This window comes from Scatophagus argus, chromosome 16 (assembly GCF_020382885.2).
Source record: "Scatophagus argus isolate fScaArg1 chromosome 16, fScaArg1.pri, whole genome shotgun sequence".
NCBI classification, from domain to species: Eukaryota; Metazoa; Chordata; class Actinopteri; family Scatophagidae; genus Scatophagus; species Scatophagus argus.
This window is the reverse complement of record NC_058508.1, coordinates 3,816,709-3,841,499: the sequence shown is the minus strand read 5'-3', so window position 1 is coordinate 3,841,499 and position 24,791 is coordinate 3,816,709. Positions and strand designations below refer to the sequence as shown.

The window sequence follows — 24,791 nt, the reverse complement described above, 5'->3', positions numbered from 1 at the left end:
ATGTAGAGATATTTTTTTTTCAAAGAAAGCAGAACATTTTTCCTAAATCTTTTTTACTTTTTTAAATGAGACACGACTGTCTCTTAATTGTACAGACTCGTTCAAGCCTCTTGAAAGCCTCAAGTAGGTGTGTGTTTGTGACCTTTGATCATCATTAGCATAATCCACGCATCCAAATTGTTATATAATATTAACCGTTCAGTCCCATTCACTAAAATGTTATCCGAGATTAAAAATGAACTTCACACCGACATATCACTACAGCTGTAAAAGCTCTTGCGTTGCACCAGCTGTACTGTAACAGAAATATAGGAAAAAAAATGTTTTGAAGTTATATAAACACAACAAATGGGTTGCAGCCAGGGGGACACGACAGTTCCTAGATGGATGAGAGAATACACTCCATAGCAGCTGAAGTTACACTGTTAGTTGTGAATAATGGAGGCTGTTCATCTGCACGGTGACAGGACAGGACCCCGAGGAAGCTGCTGGAATCACATTTTCCCCAGCAACTGTGGTTATGGGCAACAGGTAAAACATTAGATGTTATATTTTAATGCTTTTAAGATTATTTTGGAGATTATTTCATTTATTTTTATTTGTACATGCTAAAAATAAATTTTTTTTTTTTTTTTAAATTTTTTTTTTTAAATTTTTTAATAAATTTAAAACTGCTTGTCATGTGGAAGGGCACAGCTTTCAGATTAATCAACCGGTTTTTTTTTTTTTTTTTAGCTTGCTGGGCTTTTGCAACTTTGTGAAGTGAATACATTCACATTTCTGACATCTGTTCCAAGCTGGACCATCAGAAACATGATTCTGGAACAATGTTAAAGCACTGCATAGTCTTGTCCTCCCTAATTGTGAGAAACAAACTGTAAAAAAAGAATCTTAAGAATAAAAGCAGCAGAGGTTGACATATCCTGACCTGTGTTGGTCAAACTCCACAAACATTACCTATAAAGTAGTAATCCGACAGCATGTTTTCATCAGACCCTCCTTGCCACCCACATCTATCAAACCCCCTACCTGTTTGGCAAGCCAACCCTTGCATTAAAAGTCTGGTCACACTAACTGCAAAACTGCCCAGAAAAATCCACCCTTTGAAATGTAATCGCTGGTATTAGTGAATTCACTTTCAAGGGTGAAGAAAATCCACACAAAAAAAATTCTGTCAAGTACAAATTTTGGATAATCTTGACCTGCTGATTTGCACCATTGAATAACCAGTTGTCTGATTGGTGCCGACCCTTGAGAAAATCAAGAGTGTGAAAGTTCAAAATGGAAGAGGCTGTTCATTCTCTTTTATTTAACCTCTTCTTTCAGAGTACAAACTGCTTGCAGGAAGTTAAGAGGCCAAAGCTGATAGTACAAAAACTGTATGTCTTTATCATAAACTATGCGAAAGTTTTGTCCAGTTAAGCAGAGAGCTCACAAACTCAATGGATTGTTTAGGTTGTTTCTCTGCTTGAAGTCTTTATTGAATGAAATTATGTGCAATCCTGGGAACAAAATTCCCAACGAAATCCCGCTACTGCTACTGTTGTTGCTGAGCGGCGCTGTTAACAGCTGATGAGACCAGGTTTTAATTCTCAAATTAAATGTGTCTTTAATTCACATTGGCATATGAACAACACAGCAATATCTTAAGTCATTTCATGTGTTATAACAATGCTTTATTCCACATGTCTCACATGCCGTCCCCTTAAGCTCAGAAAGACACAGTCAGAAAGACCACCACATGGAGGAAGATGAGCTGATCTTTCATATAGGAGACCACTGTTCATGTCCCACGTGAAACCAAAGTCCGCCTTAATCTTATTTTACCTTACATAACATATTTAAATTACGACACATTTGCCACATAAGCTGCATCATGTACTTTTTTAAACAAACCTAACCAAACTGTTACCTTAGGTCATGTGACAACAAAGTTCAAGCTAATAAGTCACCTGACTGTGTTCTTTCCCATATGTCCAACACCGGATAGTATTTAATGAAATAATAAAATAATAAAAGTGTATGCCGATGAGATATTCTTACATTTGACCCCATGAGGAGCAAAAAAAAAGTACTAAAAATGTCTAAAACCTGAAATTCAGAACAACATATGGATGATTATATAATCGTAAGCATTTTGAGCTATAAAGGAAAACGGGAGCTACATTTGTGAGAAATCACTGTGACAACTAAATAAAGACAAAGCTCTGGGGGTGTTTTTTTTACCTTATCTTCTGAAACATAGCATGATCTGAAGTGTGGGGGCAGCAGAAACCTTAAAGCATTTTCACATCTTTTTCACAAAGTTGCATGAGATGCAGGTATGCCAGAGTAAGTAGCAAGTAATATGATGGACGTGTAACTGGTGTATGGCGATACATTCTGTAGCAGTGGTAACACTACTGCAGCAAGCCTAATTAGATGACGGGGTTGTTGCACAGCAGGTGGAGTTTGGTAAAATTTAAGCTCCCTGCACCGGACTGAAGAAAACAAATCAAACCCACTGCAAGTAATTGAGCACAAACTGGTTAAAACTGTTTGATGTGTGGTCTTAGAAAACTAAATGAGCACAAGGCAAATCTTCAAAGCCTTCATCTGTTTTGTGTCAAGCATGTGATGGAATCAAGTACAGAGAGGAAAGACTGAGAATTCTGAAAAAGCAGGATAGACGGAATTGGAAAGAATGGAGGGGCGCGGCACTAATGAACAAAATTAGATACAGGAATAGTAAAAGAGAGAGCAGCAGGAAAATGGAAATATGGGAAAAGAAGGCAAAATTTGCCCAGAAAAGGGACTGATAGAGAAAGGCAGATACATGAAGATGGAATTAATGATGGCAAAGATGAAAGGAAAGAAAAGGAGAGCCGTGATGGTTGAGTGGTTAAGGCGCTGGACATGAAATCTAATGAGGACCTCTGAGCTGCCTCAAACCCTGCTGGCAAAGAGGTGAAATGAAGCAACGCTAAATGTTTGTCTTTTCTTTTTTTTGTCCTTTTTATCTTTGTAAATGTTCTGACCAAACTGCTTGTCATGTGGAAGGGCACAGCTTTCAGATTAATCAACCGGTTTTTTTTTTTTTTTTTAGCTTGCTGGGCTTTTGCAACTTTGTGAAGTGAATACATTCACATTTCTGACATCTGTTCCAAGCTGGACCATCAGAAACATGATTCTGGAACAATGTTAAAGCACTGCATAGTCTTGTCCTCCCTAATTGTGAGAAACAAACTGTAAAAAAAGAATCTTAAGAATAAAAGCAGCAGAGGTTGACATATCCTGACCTGTGTTGGTCAAACTCCACAAACATTACCTATAAAGTAGTAATCCGACAGCATGTTTTCATCAGACCCTCCTTGCCACCCACATCTATCAAACCCCCTACCTGTTTGGCAAGCCAACCCTGGAGACGTTACTTTGACATCACTTGCCTTAGAAGTAGAGACAGTATAGAAACGGTCTCCATAAAGTGATCTTGATGTCTAATACTGGTCCCATTTAAAGAATTGGTGCTGCATCTAAAAAAATCCACCACTGTCCAAGAAAAAAATGCCAGACACATCCATCCATCCATTTTCTATACCGCTTATCCGTCAGGGTCCCGGGGGAGCTGGAGCCTATCCCAGCTGACTACGGGCGAGAGGCGGGGTACACCCTGCACTGGTCGCCAGTCAATCAGAGGGCCAACACACAAAGACAAACAACCACACACTCTCACACTCACACCTAGGGGCAATTTAGAGTAGCCAATTAACCTAATGTGCATGTTTTTGGTATTGTGGGAGGAAGCTGGAGTACCAGGAGAAAAGCCACACAAGCACAGGGAGAACATGCAAACTCCACATAGAAGGGCCCAGACCGGGATTCGAACCTGGAACCCTCTTGCTATGAGGCGACAGTGCTAACCACTGCACCACCGTACCGCCCTCCAGACACATCTAACAGCAAACAAAGATTTAATACTTGTACAGTAACGTGTATGTGTATAACATCAAATACAGATGCTTGGTGCAAGAAGTCCTATATTTAGTTTAAGTTTACATAACCTGCTCCAACAAGTGTTATAGTTAAGCAAAAGTAACTGGGCGCAACAAGCCTGCAGTATTTAACAAAGTGTACATATGCTGAAATAAGTGTAATATATGAAAATATATGAATATGAACTAAACAAAGACACTAACTTACACAGTGAGAAAGAATCAAGGTTGGCTTGAACTTTCCAGAAAAATGACTGTTCAAAACAACACAATTTGCTCAGTTCATACCTTTTGCTTCTGCTGGGGGTTGAATTTGCAATTAACCAAGATGTATGGCTTGGTCAGTCAGTGTGAAATGAGTCACATACAAAAATAGCAAGACGCCTCTCCTTCACAGAGCTGGACACGGTGTTGTCGTGATATAGCTGTAGTTACTGGGGTATGCATCATCATTATACCTGCAGCTACAGACAGATGATGGGAGAGACTAGCACTGCTGTTCATACTTCTTTGAAATGTCATGGATTATTACTTTAATTAAAATATCCTGACGACAGTAAGCGTACTGCATAATATTAACCCAACAAACCATGACATCTGACTATAAGAATAAACACAAAGAGAAACAGATGCTGTCAGAGAATCAGGATTCAGTCAGTCAAACAGCTACACGAGGCAAGGAAAACAGAGTTAGCAGAGCTGACATAGAGAACGACAGAATCATAATGAGGAAATGAGAAAAAGCTGATGGAAAGAGAAATGGGCAAGACTGGGCTCAAATTAGACAAACTTTGATGATTGGCAGAGAGAAATAGGTTGGAGGGAGCCATAGAGAAACACTTTTGGATGAAGAGAGAAATGGGTTAGGAAGAGCTTCAGCTCCTCAGAGAAACAGTAAGTGAAATGAAATGCTAATATTTAAAAGAGGAAGAGTGATCGCTCCCACCTGGGCCTGGGCTGTAATAGGCCACTGCATAATGCATGTAACCCAATGAGCGCACAGTGAGGGCCGAGATTTTAATTTAAGGCCTCTGCTCTGTCGGTATCTATTAGAGAGAAGCTCTCTGGCTATCCCTCTGTTGACACTGTGGGCTTAATTATCACGCTAGAGGATGGTGAGTAGAACGCTCTGCTTTGCTTGCGCTTTTGCAGCATTATGCGGCTAGAGGCCGGTGATTTCCAACCATTCTCCACCCTCGGGGATCCCAGCTAGGCACTCACGATGAAGAGACACAAAGCTGCAGGGCTGAGCATCTCTCACCAGGCTAATCCACACTTCAAAAAAGATGTTTACTGCTTCTTTTTCAGCAGCACGATATGTTGCATTCGTGATGTGCCAAAATCTGGTCCTGTTCAATTATCCTGTTAACCCAACATTTACACACCCTAATTCCAGCTATAAATGGAATGTTCATGAGAGAACAGTTTACTAAATGTGGCACCCAGGACACCTTCACAATAATTTTATGTGCTGCTCATGGAAAAAAGCGTGTGGGAATCATCAATGTGATCGCTTGCTTTCAGAAGACGAGCAGTAACTTTGTAACCTTCAGCCAGTGTGAGGCTATTAACACCTGCTTATTAACTTTGAAGGTTAAAATCATTCCAGGACTTATTCATATCCAAAACAAATTCCTCTCCTTGATTCAAAGACCTCATTAAACAGCAAGTACCTTCAGCTTTTTAATTAGGTTTGTTTATTTGTCTGTATATGGATGACTGTACCCCTGCAAAGACAACCATCTCTGTTCTTTGTGATTTGTTGAATTTATATCATCAAATGCTGACCTTACAATTAATATATCTCTAAGCTCTGAATGGACTGCATGCTCGGTATTTATGGCTTCAAAGAGCTTCTTTTTTTTCCACTCTGTTCGGTTATAAAATTGCCTCAAGGGCTTTCATTTGAAGACTTGTAGGTCAGCGGAATCTCTTGGTCTTTGGGTCACATAATCTCACATGTATTTCATTCTTTTTCAACCCACTTATTGAAAATTGGTCAATTTATTTTCAATGGCAGCAGATGTTTTTGACTTCAAGTTAACGTCTGAGATCAGAGATATAGTTGCTATAGTGACCAACTTGTATGATAAATCTTATAAAAAGTCCAATTTAATGGGTTGCATTGAAAATGTATTATCATCCAAAGGCTTATTTGACCTTTTTTTTTCCTTCCTTAAAAAAACACGGGAGATGTGAACGTCATGCCTGTTGATCCCAATTTTAATTCTATTTTCTGGGTACTTTCAACAAAGTAAAAATTTGGAAAATAATCAAAATATCAGCATGAACACGTTAGAGCTGCTGGGAAAAAGTAGTCCTGCTAATCATTTTCTTTAAAGCTGCACTGCAGTGACTTCAGTGCCTCCTGCGCTCTGCTGCAAACTTTTAATTTGTCACGTCCTGTGGGTAGGACTGATTTCCTGCCAGAATTTCATTTGAGCAAAGAGACCCAATACAGAGTACATCATTCCATGTCTGTCAGAGTGAAAGGGAGAGTTGCTGCTGCTGAAGGGCTTGATTGGTTGCAAACTGAAGTTGGACAAAATGATGCACAGTTTGCTTTTTTAGTTCTGCTTTTGAGTTCGCACTGACTTTTTACAAACCAACTGAGAGCTGTAAACAAAGTCATACGGATTTAAAAGTAAATCATTGATTGGACAGTTTCAGCGATGTCATCCTGCATCGCTAGCAGCAACCAGACTTTGTGTATCATTCACGTGATGAACAGGGAGGGGACAAAACAATTCTTGTAATGCATTGGCATGTGTGGAAAATGATCATGTGCTCCCAGTATTTCTGTTGTTTCAATAATTTTTTAATGTGTGACGGCTAAGATACGCTTTAAGACAGAAACAAAATATCAACTTTGTTGTATCTCTGCAAACTTTAATACACACAGGCTAGATGAAGGTCTTATAAATATGCACATGCGTCATTGTGCAGATTACTTCCTTGATAGGCCATGATCTGCAGATGGATTTACGGGAGTTAGAATTCATGATAAAATCACCTAGTGGCTGTCACACAATCCTAGCTAGACAAGTCATTACATCATAGAAAATGGCAGGTTTGAGGTCATCATCACATAATTTTCCCACAAGTTCATTTTTGAACTGTAAAAAATCCCACTCAGTTCGAATCTTGGTCACAGTTCATTGATCTCAAACAAATCTAAGGTCTCAAATCTGACTGAAAAATCCAGTTGTCAGACTATAGTGTACACTGTTGAGTCAACCACTCTGGTGTGAAAACTGTTGAGCAAACTAAACGACCCACCTGAGACCACCAGTAAGGAGGGTTTCAAGCACATGATTACTGTAGTAAATTCAAAAGCCAAACTACAATTAAACCTACATTTAACTTTGGCTTCAATTTCAACATTTACTTTTACAAATTCTTGAATGAAAGATAGGCACCATGGTGGGGTGTACAACACAAAGACATATGGTCAAACCAAATAATGCATTTAAAATTGTTTCACTAGGCAATTGAGATTGACAATCCTGGGATAATCGATGATCCTTCTTTTGATTTTTGAAATCAAACGCTTGATTAATTTTCCATTTAGAATTGAAACTGTTAATCTAATATGAGCTTTAGTCGCCGGCTTTCTTTGTGAGCACTTTGTGAAACCAGATCAGATAGTGTGTAATTTCGATGAATACGCCTCTTGGTTCATTTGTAACAAGCTGACGTGAACATGATGGGCGCCAAACCTAAAAGACAACACAGTGAGTCATTTGCCTGGACCAAATGAACCAAACTCCAGGTGTGAAGGAGGCCAGCGGCTGAACTTCCTGTCAGTTTTAATCTGTGAGAAATCCTCCTAGAATCAGAAAGATACATGCGTTCCCATCACACTGATACTGATCCACTTATTTTCCACAGTGAATCTTTGTGTTGATATGTGCTTAAATGGCCGAAGGAGAGCATGTGTGTGTGTGTGTGTGTGTGTGTGTGTATGGCAGAGAGAGGGAGACAGATAGGCTGTCAAAATGATTAATTCCCTGTTTGAGTGACCTCATGCTCACCTCTGTCTTCTTCCATCTACTCTCCTCATTCATCTCCTCTCATCCTCTTACCTCTCTTTTATTCTTTTCTCCTCTCTTCCAACCTCCTGACTTGTTCTCTCTAGTCCTGCTCTCCACCTCACACTTGCCCCTCTCCTCTCCCCTCCCTAATCACTGCCTCCTCTCAATCTGTTTTCTTTCTTTTTCTCATTTTATTTCACTCGGCCCTCTCCTGACATTTCTCTTGTCACTCAAGTCAAAATGGTCTCCTCTATTCTCCCCGGTGCTTCCTTTAAGAATAAAGTAGATAAAACCCCAACTTCTATCATTTCTCCTGACGTTTCCACCAGCACTCACTTATCATTAACAACCAGACTTCAGTCTAGCTAGACTTTGGCGTAGTCTACCTCCTGTGGGCTTGAAGTGTGCTTGTAAAATGTTGCAGTGGTAACTCACAAAATTCTTTTTGGTCCATTGAATGTGCTTGATATGTTAGAGGCAGTCACCTGTTTGTCATGGCATTTCAATAAAGTTAAAGTGGAGTGCATGGGGCAAAGCTGCAGCCCTGTTCACTCAGAGAACACACATTACCAGTGATGATAAGCACCAGGTTGCCTTTGATAATGATCAATAAAGATAATGACATGATTTTTAACTTCATTCAGAGATAGAGACAGAGATCCCAGATTTTTTTCATGTCCATGACAAAGTCTACAGATACAGATCATGAAATTGTAGTGAAACACTGGCTAGCAACACAGCATTTACACCAGCAAGATCAGTAGGTCGAGCAGTGTAGACCGGCTCTCATAAAGGGTTGGGTGGGTATAGTTTGGTGTAGTTTGTCTCCTGGCCTTGATCATCAAACTTAACAGAAGTTTTTGGATATCATTAATTAGTGCCACGTCAAAATTAAATGAAATCCAATAAAGAAATTGTCTCTGGGTTAGTTAATAAAAGATTGTTGTCACAGATCAATTAGTGTGAGACTAATTGTTTGTGTGTGTGTGTGTGTGTGTGCATGTGTGTGTGTGTGTATGTACGTGCACGCGCCCTTGTGTCTGGAGACATCCTGTGAGATAGGATGACTAATGAACTGTCACTTTCACAACACACACACACACGCGCACACATACACGTGCACGTGTCCTGTCCCATCTATTAGTAAAATGTCAACATGCTGCACAGCGTCCGCAGCCTTTGTGAAGACATTTGTCATATGTGGAGGTCTCATCACACGTCTCTGTAGCATCTCTTTGCTGCCACTGTGAAGGTCACTCTGTCACTGTGTTGGATGTAAATGGTGTTGATGGCCTTTTCTGAGCAGCACGGTCACAATTTGACATATAATAGACGGCAGGCTGATGTTGTTGCTAAATGGCTATTAATGGACACCCACCTTTGGAACTATATTATCTGTTTGTACAAAACAACTGACAGCAGCCTACAAATATTGAAAGCATAATAGGCAAGTGAGCATTTTAAAGTTCTCTTAAGTTATGACTTGATGAACACCCCCTCGCCTTCACCAAAGAACAAACTACAGACACAAAGTCACAAACTAAAGTCACAGAGGTCACCTGACACTTTCACACCTTTTTGACTTAAACAAGGAAGTGCTCAGACTCTTTTAACTTCCTGTCTACATTCAAGATATGTTTGGACCTCTTGCAGAAGATGACATACAAACAAATTCCTCTTGTTTTTGTTCCTGTCCAAGATTTACTATTCTTTTATTAGTACCAATGATTTTTGGGATTCACCGATGTGTTCTTACTTTTTGTCCTAAGATGAAATTTTATTTCTGAATATGATAGAAGGAAAGTTATATATACATATATAATTTGTAATGATGATGCACTTGCTTGGCCTTGTTCTGAAAATGAAATATATAATAATATTTTACTAATAAATTTATCGGCTTTTATACAGCAGACCTCCAACATGAACGAACATGGGAAAATGCACCAGAGTGTCCATAAATGCATCGCAGATGGGGGCTTGAATCTTTGATGTACCTGCCATTAGATGACTGTCTATTGGGGGTGTCAGACACCTGTCAGTGCCGCCAATTATTTCTTGAATTCTTAGGTTTACCTGGAAGACTGACACCTCCTCCTCTTCTCCTCCACTTGGCATCTTTGTGTTTTTTTTGTTTTTTTTTTGGGTTTTTTGCTTCCATTACCATGTCAAAATATTTTCTGCTAATTTCAGGGAATTTCAGTTCAGACTTAAGACTTGTTTGGAGCATCTAAAGCTGATATCGCTTGTTTTTCTTTTTCCCCTTCGCAGAAAATTAAGAGAAAGTTTGAAAGAATATTGTTGCATGAAACCTGTTGCGTAGGTTGAGATCCTCTGCTTGAGATCGGCTTGTGCCTACACTTTAGGAAATATCTTACCTGTATTATAATATAACGGATGGGGATAAGAGACCCAGACCCAGTCTTAAGCTGACATCTTTTGTGATGTGATTGCAACAAAAGTTGTCCCATGACACTTTCTAATTAGAGCAGATCTTGACCAAAACTCTTTAATTTAGTTTTTGGAACAGAGAGACCCAACAAAACCCCATGAGAAAGCACTTGAGTGACAATATTCTTCCTTTAATGTATAATTTATGTGCTCGCAAAAATGAATTTTCTGCATTCAATTGTGCACTCAGGATGGTGGCACAAATATAACACCATAAAACTGCTGAACAAAAAAAGACCAGTGAGGGTCATTCTTTTCTTAAATACGAGCAAATCCAAAACAGCGAAACTTCAGTGTCGACATGCAAATATTTCTCATCAGGACCTTGAAGCTGATATGGCTGATGAAGAGTGGATGCGTGGATTCAGGTGGGAGTGTGTACACGCTGAGTGCTAGATATACAAGCCCTTCAGCTGCATTTCTGAGGTACTTGATTCGTGTGCATCTATATGAATGTGTGAAAACAGTGAGTATAACTGTAAAACAGCATGTAAATGCTGCCTGTGAATTTCTAAGCAACAAAGAAATCTGTTGCTGACAGTGGGAGCCAAAGCGGCCAATCTGTTGTGCAACAGCTTCTGAGGAAACTCACTTACAAGAAGCTAGAGACACGAGAGAGAGGCTGGCCTGGCTAACTGGATAACACACAGCTGCACACTAAACTACTCACACACACGCACACACACACACACACACACACACAAAGTCAAAGGTGTCCCGTTTTGTTTTTGACTCTATAACCTGCACATACACCCACAAGCAGTGCACAGTCAAGCAAACACATATGCTTGCATTCTCCCTCGATCTCTGGCATCGTTGTCTCACAAACACAGTCTCACCGTACACATGCTTTTCATCCCTCTCTGTCTCTCAAGCTCTTCTCAGCTTACTCCAGAACACACACACACACACACACACACACACACACACACACACACACACACACACACAGTCGTGTTTCCATCACTTTTGGGGACATTACATAGACTTCCATTCATTTCCTGGAAGCTTAACCACCAGCTAACCATAATAATAAACATTATGTGCCTAATCATAACCCTAACCCAACCCTAACCATAACCTCAACCTAACCTTAAAGCAAGGTTTCATCCTAATATTTAATGATTTATGTTGTGGAGACTTGCATTTTGTCCCCATAAGTAAGGCGGGTTTTCACAATGTGACTGTGTAAAAAGATTTTGTCCCCACAACTACACCAATATCCATACATGCGTGCGCACACTCACTCACACACACACACATACGTGCACAAACATTCGCTAGGACAGATGGCCATGCTATGTGCTCTCACTCAGCAGATGCACAAGAGCATTAATCATGAAAAAAGTCTCAGGATTTAACTCTTACTACAGCTGTGCTGCTTCCTGTGAAGAACCCTGATTAATTTCTCTTTTGAAGAACATCGATAGTCCAGCCTTTCTCAAAAGGTACAGATACAGACATGCCACATGGGACAGAAAAGAATTGGATATTTGAAAAAAAAATCATGAAATTATATTATATAAGACAAAAAAAAATCTAATTTCTCAGATATACAGAGCCGATGAGGGGAGAGGGATATTACAAAGAAAATCTTGCAGTGATACCAACAGTGTGCTTTGGTGAGATGTCCTATGTAGCTCCGAGGGATAATACTGGCAGGGTTAACAGTATTCCTCCCACCAGGTGCATTCACAGTCATATTTATGCACACATGGTAATGTGAGAGTCTTTGGCTAAAGATGGAATATGATTAATTCAACTCTGGCCAGTAGCCTGATCAGCTGGCACTCCTGTTCAGTCGTTTCATTGTGAAAGGTCTTGGGCTTGATGAAGTGCTGCAGCTTAGAAATCCACTGCAGGAAAGATAAACAAGAAGAAAGGCATGAAAACATATCTGATCTACTATGTTGGGCATATGTTTTCTGTTCTCTATATATGCTCTTTGCTAGGGGTGTGGCTTTGGGGATGGCGTGGTCTAACTGGGTCCATGTTAAAACTATAATATTTGGTAGATACATCAGAATCACATTCAGCTTTATTTGCCAAGTATGTGTACACGTGCATGGAATCTGACAAAAGGTATGAGTCAGACAGAAACATACAAGGACAACAAAGCTCAACACTGAGATGATGTCACCATCGCCCCACAAAGGTTAACATACAGCGTATATCTGAACTCCTTTATTTGACTTTTGTTGATCTGGTCAACAGATAAAATAGTGAAAATGAGGAAGTGGAGGAGGACATCGAGACAGAGAGTTACTGCATGTGAGCTGCTGGCCGGCAGCCAGAGGAAGGACCTAAGTGTCCAGCGCTGAAAAAAGTACGACTGGAAGAATTCCTCAACCAGCAGAGAAGCTTCATCCAGAGCTGTTATGAGAGGGTGGGGATATTTTCTAAAGCTGCAACTTTTTGTAGGCATTTCCCACAGTCCCTGTCTGTTCTTTGTTTGGCAAGAGAGTGTGTTTCTCTGTTATTTGGATGATAATTTTTTATTAGGTTTTCAGAGTTTTCCTAAGTGAACTGTTGTCGTTTTCTGAATTTGACTTCCTTCTGTCTGCACTTGGGTCTTTTCTGCAAGTCCTGTTTTCTGAATATTATGATCATTATTGTCATCATTATTTTTCATATTTTTAAATTAAATGTCCTGAAAATTTTCACTGGGTACTGGGTTACTAAGAGTTAAAATAATAAAATAATTTAAAAAAAACTAATACACAAACAGTAAAACACTTCATCAGGATTGTGTGGATGTGGTTTGATCAGATTTGGCTGACGCACCAAACAATCCCCCTGACCACCACAAGTGGAACTGAAGACAACTTTACTTGCAATCAATAAAAGAAAGAGAAGACAATCAACTGTGCTAAAACCAACTGTGCTAAAACCATCCCACACCAGAAATGCAGGAGCACTGAGAAAGCCAGAGCACACAGTTTCACAGTTCATCAAAGCAGTTCGGAGAAAATCCTGCATGACTTTCCCATAATACAGCTGGCCTGGCTGCCACAAAAGAATAGAAACTCTGACCCACTGTTAAATAAGAAAGAGCACAGTCTGCAATAAAACATCTGTGTGCTAAAACCATCCCGCAGGACAGGTCCAGTTAAGCCTGGTGAGGTAAACAACATGGATTGTGGATTTGATGCATGGCTGGATTAAGGCCCCCTGGAGCCTGACTGTGAATGCACCACTCTGTCAGAAACCATTTTGGACAGGAACCACAGGGGGATGGAAAGGTGCTAAGAGTTTTTACAGGATAAAGTCTTAAGTCAATCTCTTATCCCAGCAGAGAGCTGGACACGTTATGTCATTATAACACCCGATTTTATGAAAGGACCATATTCGAGTCTGACACAGAAAGTTGTTGCTAGTGCTAACTAATACTCGCTAGCCAGTGGCAGCAGTGCTGGGAGGTAAGTACATTTACTTGAGGACTGTGCAATTTTGAGCTACTTGTACTTTCCATTAGTATTTCCATTTTATGCTACTTGATACTTCTACTTACTACTTGCTAGAGGGCAGTATTGTAGTTTTTACTCCATTTCATTTATGCAGCAGCTATAGCTACCTGTTACCTGTTAAATATATTATTCTGACATTATGCTGATTTTGAAGTTTATATTTTTATTTTAGACAAAAAATATCCAGACACAACTCTTATATGGGGATGTTTTTCAGGGGCTCGGCCCTTTACTTCCAGTGAAGGGAAATCTTAATGTTTCAGCATACCAGCACATTTTGGACAATGCTATGCTTCCAACTTTGTGTCAACAGTTTGGTGAAGGCCCTTTTCTATTCCAGCATGACTGTGTCCCAGTGCACAAAGCAAAGAACTTGAACATGCAAATAAATGCTCCTCCATATTCACTAGTTAGTTACTGACCGATGGGTGGGTAATGTACAGCAAGATCACACAGCAAACCAAAACTGGGAAACCAAATCTAGGAGCTGAAACTGGCTATTATGTTCTGCAGAGCTGATAGGGGCAGCAAATTGGATAATAATTCTCTGTGGATTCATTATTACAGCAAGTCATTTGATCAATTATTACAAAAATGCTGATCATAGCCACTTTAAGTTATTAACAGTGTTTAACAAACATAAATGCCTTTTTGTCAAGTCAGTCGTAATGAAAATGAATTTGTATAGGTATAATGTATTAATGATGCATTCACCTCGTTAATCATAGCACATGACCCATAAATGATGTTACACTACGACCCTCAGCATTTATGTTGCTGAGTACAAATTCTGAAGCTGCAAAAATAAAACCCGAGTTATAATAAACCATAGTTTGCTCAAAGCCTTTGGTTAACTGTTTCATTTCCATACACCAGCCAATTTAACCATTTCATACTCTTTGGTTTCAATGTGTTCAGTTTACCCTGCACAACATGGACTGACTTTGTGAATGGGGCAGTTGCCCAATCAGCAGTTTTTACCTTTATTTATTCATTTTTTTTCACTACGACCTAATTTTTCTGCATGATTTTTACAACTCATTATTATGTTAATAAGAACTTGTTATTTGAAGTGTAAACATGGATTTTGTCAGTTTGTCACACATACCAATGAAAAAAAAACCCTTAAAGAATGCTCTATTTTGGCAACAAATTAGACCGCGATGGGAACAGCAGTGTGCACTTGCATGCATATTAACAAAAATTCCATGCAAATGTATTTCAGATGAGCTCCAGCACAGTGTTTCAGTAATCCAGACATTTCATTAGCCCAGGCGACCTACATTCCCCAGTGGTTTGGATTAGCAGAGCCTGAGCTTCTGCTGCCACTCATCTCCTTGTGTACCATCTTTGCCTGAACTGCAGCGTTCCACAGTGGCCGTGATTAGTGGTTGACACTGTTCTCTTGGTGAGCTCACCCTGTGGCACTTCTTAGCCTTCATTACCATGAGCCAGTCTCAGGGGGAATTACAAGGGCAGGACCTTCTGCAGAGCTCTTGGATGTGGCTAATGTTCCCTCTAGGATTCTGTGTGGCCTGCTGGACAGTCATCTTCATTGACAGTGAAAACAATATAAGTGTGGTACTAACATGTGATGAAAGAAAGGACCTGATAGAACATAATACTTGTGCTGTGAGTCAGATTTGGAGTATCTGGAGTTTACTGGAAATAATTGAAATATCAAATCTAAATGTTACACTCAGTCATAAACATAAACATAAAGACACAACCTGTTACTGTTACATTGTGTCCAGAGGGAATAATACTGTATATGCAACATCTTCAGTCTGGGAGCTGGCAGGGGCTTGAAAACTTGATTTTCGAAGTTGTGGGATCAAATGTAACTGCTCCTTATACCAGAACCTCAGCTAAGAGGCTTGCTCAAATGTGAGAACTAAGTGGATGAGTGGTCTGGCTTTGTTATTTAAGAGATGAAGTGGACAATTTCCATTACAGTTGTTCTATTAGTAGTGTAATCATCCCTCTATTTACCCTCGCCTACAATCTTTTAAATGAAGCTGATGCATTATGCAGCAAACATGTTCAGCACACTGCTATTTGTGTGAATCTGTCTGTACAGTAAAGGGAAACAGTTTTATACTGTCTTCTCTGGCTCTACAGGAGCTTTGGAAAATAACCCTGAAGACATCATGGTGATGTCATCAGGGTTATCTCAGCTTCTTCAAATTTATAAAAGATTGATTGTACTGCAAACTACCGGAGCAGAGTTTAAAAGATGAGGTAATCAGTAAGCAGGGAATGTTTAACGAAAGAGGCTATCAAGCTGCATCATGGGAGGCATAGGATCAAGTCTGACCTTTGATTTTGACCATTATTTTAAAAATCTGTTTCCCCTTCTTTGTGGAATTTTAGTACCACTTCGCAGTACCCCTTTAAGAAAACACCGGTCAATACATGTGAGAGAAAAATGATTTGTCATACTCATACCATTGTAAGTAAAAGCTGATGGCATTTGCTGATATGGAATCTAATTGCTAACAATGACCTTCTCAGTATGGCAGTGTGAGAAATGCAAAATATTCTTTTATGGCTGTAAAACTTTTAGCTTTCAGGCACCAATATAAAGCTTCCAAAAACCACTGAGAAATACAGAATATATGAGGTCCTTAAACTGACAAAAGGTCGGCAAAGCTCATAAGACAAGTTAAAAAATATAACTGATCAATGAATAATGTTGTTATTATTGTATGATAATGTTATTGTTATAATTTTATTGTTGCTTTTGTTATTGCTCTGGACACTTATGGATAAATTGGACATGCATCCCATTATTCATCATCAGTAAAATTAGAAATGTGTTGAGAGTAATAGATGAATGACTAAATTTATGAATTACTTAGTTTGTGCTAATTTCCATTCATGAATTACTAAATATTGCTCTGGATGTAATATCACATTAATTACTTTGCTTGTTCCCCTCTCATAGAGGGCTTGAAGAACATGACAGAAAAGGACTCTAGAAATTTAGAGTTTTCATCATAGTTGTTTTGTCCATTATGCTGTAGAATGCATTTAGGGGTTCTCAAAGATGACACAATGTTGTATTTAACAGCCAAAATGAGAAGTAAATCCACATATCCCAATATGAAAATAAAATTCCATTAAATCAAAGTGATCCATAGAGGAGGATACACGCAAGACAAGACTAATGACAGGAAAGTGATAAGTTAATTGAGAGCATGAATTATTCATTTGTGCATTTTTCTTCACGACACCTTCTGGGCTTCATGTTAAATGAATAGTATAAGTCTTCACATTTTTTCTTTTAAAAAATCTATTTAAATATTGAGCAAGCAATATTTTCTATTAGTGTTCATTTATGTTTTGGTCTGATAATCTCTCACTGCATTTTGTCAATTTAGAGGCTCCATGGAGAAAATACATTATTTTTCAATTTACAAATGAGACAGTGTGCCTTAAACCTTCAAATGTCTTCATTTTGTAGGAGAGAAGCTTCAAGATTGCAGTCAGTATTAAAACGCTCATCTCTTTCTGGATGGTTATGAAACACTTGCTATCATCCCGGACGTCACCCAGCCTTAAAGCTATTTTGAGAGAACGGTGCATCTGGATTTTGGAAATCTCTTCAGGGAATATTAAAATGTAACAACAAAAGCACCATATTGTTACTTGCCAAGATCAAAGCAGCCTGCCATGATCAAATTTTGATAAAGACATGATGCTTTGAGATAATGATTTTGACTCAGAGTTTATTTGAAAGGGGGGGGGGGGGGGGGGGGGGGGGGGTGTTATCAGGGTAAAATGTGCCTTTAGTTTGAAGTCTACCTCATATTCAGGATGGATCATTCAAAGTAATGGACTTTAACACCTGTAGATAGCGCTGAGAAGTATTATGTAGATGTCTAAAACAAGAGATTCTGTACTGTTTAGAAAGAAAAGACACTGCAAAATGTTTGGAACTTGGAAGAATGCAAATTATACCATTCATTTATGAATTCTTGTTTCGATTTAGATTTCTGGTGGGAAAACCCTCGAGTTGCCTTCAGTTATATAAGGCTCTACCAACAAAGCGCCAATCAGTGCTGAGATTTCTGAAGGAGCCAAGTTTTGCTTTGAGGTTTTGGTTAGAGGAGCTAACAAACATAAAATGTTGGTCATTCTTAAGTTTAAAGTCTCAGACTAGGAATTTAATAAAAAGCATTTTGAATAGCACCTGGTGAGAAGATCATATTTACTATAATTTACTGTGCTAGACAGTTTGTTGATGTTAATCACACAGCTAATGCTACAGTCTGACAGATTCAACGCTATTATTAGAAGCTGAAATTACTAAATGCTTTAGAGATGACAGCAATAAGGCTGAATTAGGATTTGTTAGAATTTGAGATTTTAAAAAATTACAAGCTAGGAAGTTGCAGCGCATTTTACTCTGCCATACTTCTTCTGTGTATGTGTCTATTTGCAGCGACCACGTTCAGAGCTTAGACACCGACAATGATGACCTAAGCTTGTCCAGGTTGTGGAGGAAAACTTCAAACTCAGATGAGACTCTGGAGACGTTGATGTCTTATGATGAAGTATTTAATGACACTTGATCAAGGAGAAGTAGCATTAACATGGAACTGATGTTATTCAGTGCATTGCCATGCCAGTTCTGAAGTCTACTCTCCCAGTTCAGGTACATATACCAAACCTTAGACATCAGTTGCATACTAACATTGACTCTGCGCTCAGAAATATCAGTGTCTCCCACTGATATCCCCCCATAAAGCACAATTAGACTATACTATTCTCTAACACAGGTCAAAAACCAGAAGTTTATTTTGAAGTACCGAAAAGAAACTAAGCAGAGGGACAGCAGCAGAAAGAAAAAGTATAAGACAAGCAAACAAGGAAGTTTTTTCGTGCAAGAAAAAAGTTGGATTCTTTTTCATTAACTTCCTTCCCCACAATACTTTTTGCGTCCCCCTGGTACACAGGAACAGCTAACAAAGAGTCAGAGAGGCAGCTGTAATATCATTGTATTATTAATCCAAGATGTGTTAAAGCTTGGCCCTCCTCTATGAATCAAAGGGAAGGCAGAAGTACTTTGGATAAATAACTAGACTGTGACCTTACAGTGCTCTGTGGTTGCCTGTGTTCAAATATCTTATATTATGATTTAGTCCAGTAATTAACAATTTCATATTGTGCATTAAAACTGATTTTGTCAAGAAATAGATTAGTTTTTGCTTTGCCTTAGCAGACAGATCGTTATTATTCCAAGCAGATAATGAGTTGTCAGTATCAGCAGGTTCAATCTGATATCCACCTGATCAAGAAAACATCACATTTAAATTAGAATGAGATTTGATATTATAGAGCATATTAAGGGAACTTGGTATGCATCTTTATCAGTTTAGAATGTGTAAACAGAACCTCAGCAGTTCAATATCAACCAGATCACAGACATAACCTTATAGTTTCATGGTCATGAAATGTCAATATAATTGTATTTGTGATTAGGGTGGCCAATTTGCCTTTCCTTGAACTGAACATACTTCAGTTTGACATCACTTCACCTAAATATGGCCAATAACTAGAATACACAACAAAATACTAAAATTAATCCACGGTGCAATGTACAACACCATCAAAAGCTGTGTTTTAATGGTGATTCGGGTGCTTTAGAGAGGATTTTTCCTGTAAAGATTAACTGTGCTATGTTGCTGTGTAAAGGGGTAAAATTGTAATGCCTCCTGAGCCTAGTGCAGTCCCATGCAGGAGGGAATTTAAAAGCCTTTGGATATGGATGAAAAGCTGAAAGTCTCTCTCAAACACAAGTTTCTCTGTATCTTGATTGAGTGTGTGACTGAATGCGTCCTATTCTGTATAAAAGCTGAATTAAAGCCTGTCGCCGTCAAAATAAGACAATCCTGCTTGCACTCAAATGTTTGATAAGTTGCCTGAAATTCATTGGTCAGTGTTGAGGATCTCGTCCCTGAGGATGAGCCTAGAAACATTTTTCATCCAAAGACAGATGTCACAGTGTCTAAAGGGTGTCTGTCCTTACCTTACGTCCTCCTGTGTTGAGTTTCAGAGGTGTCAGGTGGGGGTCAAAGATCATATGACTGGTCTCGATGTCGATGGGCGACTGCCTCTTCCCTATGGCGCACAGGTTCCAGGCTGAGTGTACCAGACCCCAGAAGGATGGGACTGGTGATGGGCAGGATGAGGGTGAGGAGAAACAGACAGAGTAGCAGTAATTAGTATGTGTGTGCTCCACAAGATCAAACCGTAAAAACAGAGAGAAAGTGAGCATATGAGCTTCATTACGATGTAACAGGAGAAACTGAGAGTTTAGGGAGATCTGAATTTACATATGGCTTCATTAAAACCTGACTAAAAAAAAAGAGCTTTCATTAAAGTCTTCAAGTTATTATCTGCCAGTATAACTTAGATAGAGAAACTGACTTTATTAAAGTCTGCCCAACGGCACTATTCAAACAATCTATAGCACATGAAGCACTTGGTGTTAGTGCATTTAGGGTGTGTCCATCTCCCTTTTGCTCATTAAACATTGCGTAATCTGGGGTTGCATTGACTTCTTTAATTCATATAGCTATTTAAAAGGAGCCTCTGGTCTCCACTGGATGGCGGGTGTGTGGTCCTTAGCCTCCATCAACAACTCCATTTGACTATATATGAGGAAATGCACCGATATTTAACTGAGGAGGAGGAGCAGGGCTGCTGCTGCTGTTCATAGGTGTGCACAGATCATAGTCTGTAAATCAGACGATGTGTGTGATTAAAAAAAGAATTCTATATCATTCTGATTGGATGCGTGGTGAAACAACATTTGGAAAATATAACATTTTCAACAATCTTCATATTAAGATCAACTCCCTCAGGGGCGCACAGTTGGGCACCTGTACGTTAGCTACTCAGACTAAGAAGGTGCTGGGCGAGAAAAAGACAACTGCATCGGTGAGAAACTAGCAATGATGTTTGTGTTGTGCTGTGTGCCACTTTGTGCTTAGGATAAAGCCCTGAGGTTTTTATGGTTTATAATCTGCATCAGTGGTTTACAAACTCTTTGTCTTGTGACCCCTTTAAATGAAGCCCCGTGTACTTGTGAGCCTCATCGCAGGCTTTGAGCTCAGTGTGGTCTTACTTGTCTTACTTAAAAGACTCCTAACAGCCTGAGTACGTGAATGCAGTGAGGATTTCACGAGAATAAAGCAATGAAATCAAGGAAAAAAAGGGAAATAAATTTTTTTTTTTTTTTTGCAAAAGATTATTTCTTTAACCCCTCAATTATGATGTGACCGCTCAGACTTGGATTGGGACTTAGGGGGTTTCAGCACTCAGGTGGAAGTGTAAAAATATGTATGACTCTCTTGACAGCATTAATACTTAAAGGTCACATTTTCAGTTCCATTTAAAATGGCCTTCAGTGGTTGGTGTTTTAACTTAAGAGCACTTCACTGATTTAGCATTGCACTCCTAGAACTCATACTGGTTAGACATGAGACATCAAAACTAATGTGACAGAACCAGATGCATATTTTTTTTATTCCACCTATTTGACATAAATGTATGAACAATGAAAATAAGTTGCGACCAGGACAGCTTGGGAACCATTCATATTAGCAGAGAGACTTCTTTTGACAGCTGTTGACTTCAATTCTACAATACATCAATCTATATTATTATGATGTGTGAGTCTACAGTATGAGAAAGAAACATCAGATCTGTTTCGGATGCTGCAAGCCAACTGATCCTTTACTATAACACGATTAGGGAGATCTTGTGTCCTGCAGCAGTGCCTGTTGAATACTGGGCTTATAGTTGATCTAAAGCCTGCCATATGTGAACCGTATGGCTTGACACTGCAGGAAACAGAAAGGAAGAGGATGGAGAGCATGCACGCTCACACAAACGCATGCACAATGGGAGCTGTCAAAACTGCTCACACAGAGCCTTAGATGACCTCAGTCACTGTAATTTTGACACATGCACACAAAGGCATTTTCCTTCTTCTCTCCCTCTCTCTCTCTCTCTCTCTCTCTCTCTCTCTCACTCTCTCTCTCACACACACACACACAGATGAGAGGGCTTATCACTTGCTAAACTGTCATAATGCTTGTCAGAGACAGGCTTAATGACAACTGGGAGTGTAAAACATCTGTCATTATGATCAAAAAACTCATCAGCAGTAGTCAGTGTGCTCAGCCAAGGCTCAGATTAATGGGAAGGATGTTTAAATGCTTGATGGATGCAAACTTATTCAATCAGATTTTTTCAATGCATATGAGGCTCTTTGCCAGCTGCATGCGCTTTTCATATTCATACATGCTGAGAATCTGTCTGGAACAACCACAGCCCTGCACCTTTTTCACTCTGCCTTCCCACCCCTCTCCCTTATTTTCTCTCTCTCTCTTTATCTCCATCTCACTCCCTCTCTCTCTCTCTCTTGCTCCATCCATTCATCCATCCCTCTCTGGCTGTATTCGGTGGAGGAGTGACAGATGTGGCAGCCCTGACCTGCAGAGTGCAATCCTGACCCCTGCTCGGCACACAGCTGCATGTCAACACAGTGTTACATCACCCAGCTCTGTATGTTTAAGTAGGTCTGTGTGTGAGGGACAGACTGTATGCCAAAAAGCACATGTAGACGCAACAATTTAGAGCTAAAAATTGAGAAAATCTCAATATATTTATCTTATTACGGATGTGATTTTGTATGTGAAACAAGAACTGCGTGTTTAAACCAGCATGTGTATGAAAGATTTTACACAAAGACCATGGTACCATATGTGATTACAGGTTCATATGTCACACAGTGTGAGTTGGCTCTCACAAAATGCTTGTCACAGTGTCTTTGTCAGACTGTTGACCATCAATTTTTCGAGGCAGATTGTGTGACAAAGCCCTTTTGAATGGTTGTGTTGAGATGTAAATACTGTACATCAGTATAACCTTTTTGTTATAAATACTCTAAGTGAGACAATAATTTACAAACCAAATATGATGCTGTACTGAAGAAGTCTTCAAGTTAGGAACTGAGACCATAAACCCTTTAGGAAACGGTTCACTGTGGTAATAAGCTTACATAAAATCAGACTGAAAATTGGCTTCGCTTTTCCAACCAGGAAACTTCATGTATTTCTTATACAGTCTGTGTTAATGACTATTTGTTAAATAACTGTAAAGTACAATTGAGGCTGATGTCATTTTGTATCCTATCACCAACCAAAGTACTGAACAAATTAAAATTGAAATCAGAAAGTTAAAGAACCACAAAATGCAATACAATTCATCCTGAGGGAAACATCAGCTCTGAGTGCCATGACAATCTGTCAAATATTTGTTTAGGTATTTGGGCACACTCTTAGCTTGGCTTAAAGGAAAACACATTTTCATTTTATTTCAGCTACATTTTCTCACAGTTCAGGATTAAAAATTCACTATGTTTCTCTCTCAAATGGTAACTTTGGTCTGGGATGGCATGCACTGAGATGTGTCTGGATCTGGTTTGTGCTGTATCCTAACTGAGCATGTCTGTTCCAAAACTGATGAGTTATGTACATTAGGATGTGTCTGAGAAAGGACAGAATTTCAGAAATATCCACGGCTACCAAACAGAGGAGACAGCAGGAGACAGAAGACGCCTCAAGTGCTTATGAACATTGATAATATATGACCTTTGTGGGGTCAAGCAGTGAAGAGACGAATGAGGGAGAAAGGAAGAAGGCAGGGGATGGAGATAGTGGGAGGAAGCCCTGAGGATTCACCATCCTTTTTAATATTAATAAATCTGACTGGGTTCAAATGGTGGGGAAAAGAGAGAGAGAGAGAGAGAGAGAGAGAGAGAAGAGGGAGATAAAGAGTGAGGGAGCCTGAGGAGGCCACTTCTCAAAGGAAAACACTGAGGCTTCAGGAGAATTATGTGTTAAGTAGTAAGAATACACCTAATTCTGCATTTCAGCATAGACAGCTATATTAGTGAGAGTGATAAAACCTAAATTAAAAGTAATGTTAAGTCATAATTACAGTCAGTTTTCAACAATGACCCATGAAAAGATCCAAACCAAAAATGAATGTATTGTTACAAACTATGGGTGACACTGGGTCACATGTTCCTTCATTCACACACACAACACAAGCACTGCAGCATATTTTGACTCATTTTGACTCACATACACCATCCATCTGCCTCAAGTACTCACCAACTGTGGATTAATCCACCGCTGAAAACAGTCCCCCTACAAATGCACTATGTATGAGTAATGTGCTAAAAACCTAAAATGACCAGCTGTTCTGAGAAATTACTCTTCTAAAAATGAAATGATAGTAACTTCACTAGTAACCAATGGGTGGAAAGTGTGTGTGTCTCTCAGTACTCAGAAAGTACTGAGAGACAAGGCAAGACAAATGAATGAGGGATACTTGGGCACTGACAACATGGACAAGTTTGTGAGAGTGCTCCCAGCTAAACGCACAGCAGAGGATCAGTTTTCACCAACTTAAAGCACAACTTCCAAGGCAAAGAAAATATGATGAGGCATATATTGCCCTCAGCTTCACCCGTAGGTCTACAACGGTGGGTAATGCGGAGAGACTGAGTATCTGAAAATACTAGCTTCTGACGGTTTGAAACCACATAAGCTGAGACAAGCCAGTTGATTTCTTCAGAAAAAAAAACGAGTCGCTTTACTAAAGCTGCACTTGCACCTGCTCATTGTAAAAAGCCGCACACTAGCTGAGGAATTAATCCTTGCCTCTGCTATCAATATGGCTGAGAACCACTGATTTTCTTTTAGAGCAATCTCATGGAATTAAGGGCACATATATCCACCTCCCTAAGAAACCACTGCCAAAGTGAAATAGAGATGACACCAATA

The 24,791-nt window shown here is 39.4% G+C and overlaps 1 protein-coding gene across 1 annotated transcript in view; it reads right to left on the bottom strand.

Moving 5' to 3' along the window:
* Positions 1-24,791, bottom strand: part of LOC124073472 (carbonic anhydrase-related protein 10-like) — a 70,829-nt gene that overhangs the window by 17,130 nt on the left and 28,908 nt on the right. The window contains exon 3 of the mRNA XM_046415731.1: positions 19,958-20,100. Coding sequence (XP_046271687.1) covers positions 19,958-20,100 — 143 coding nt within the window. The remainder of the gene's footprint in view (positions 1-19,957; positions 20,101-24,791) is intronic.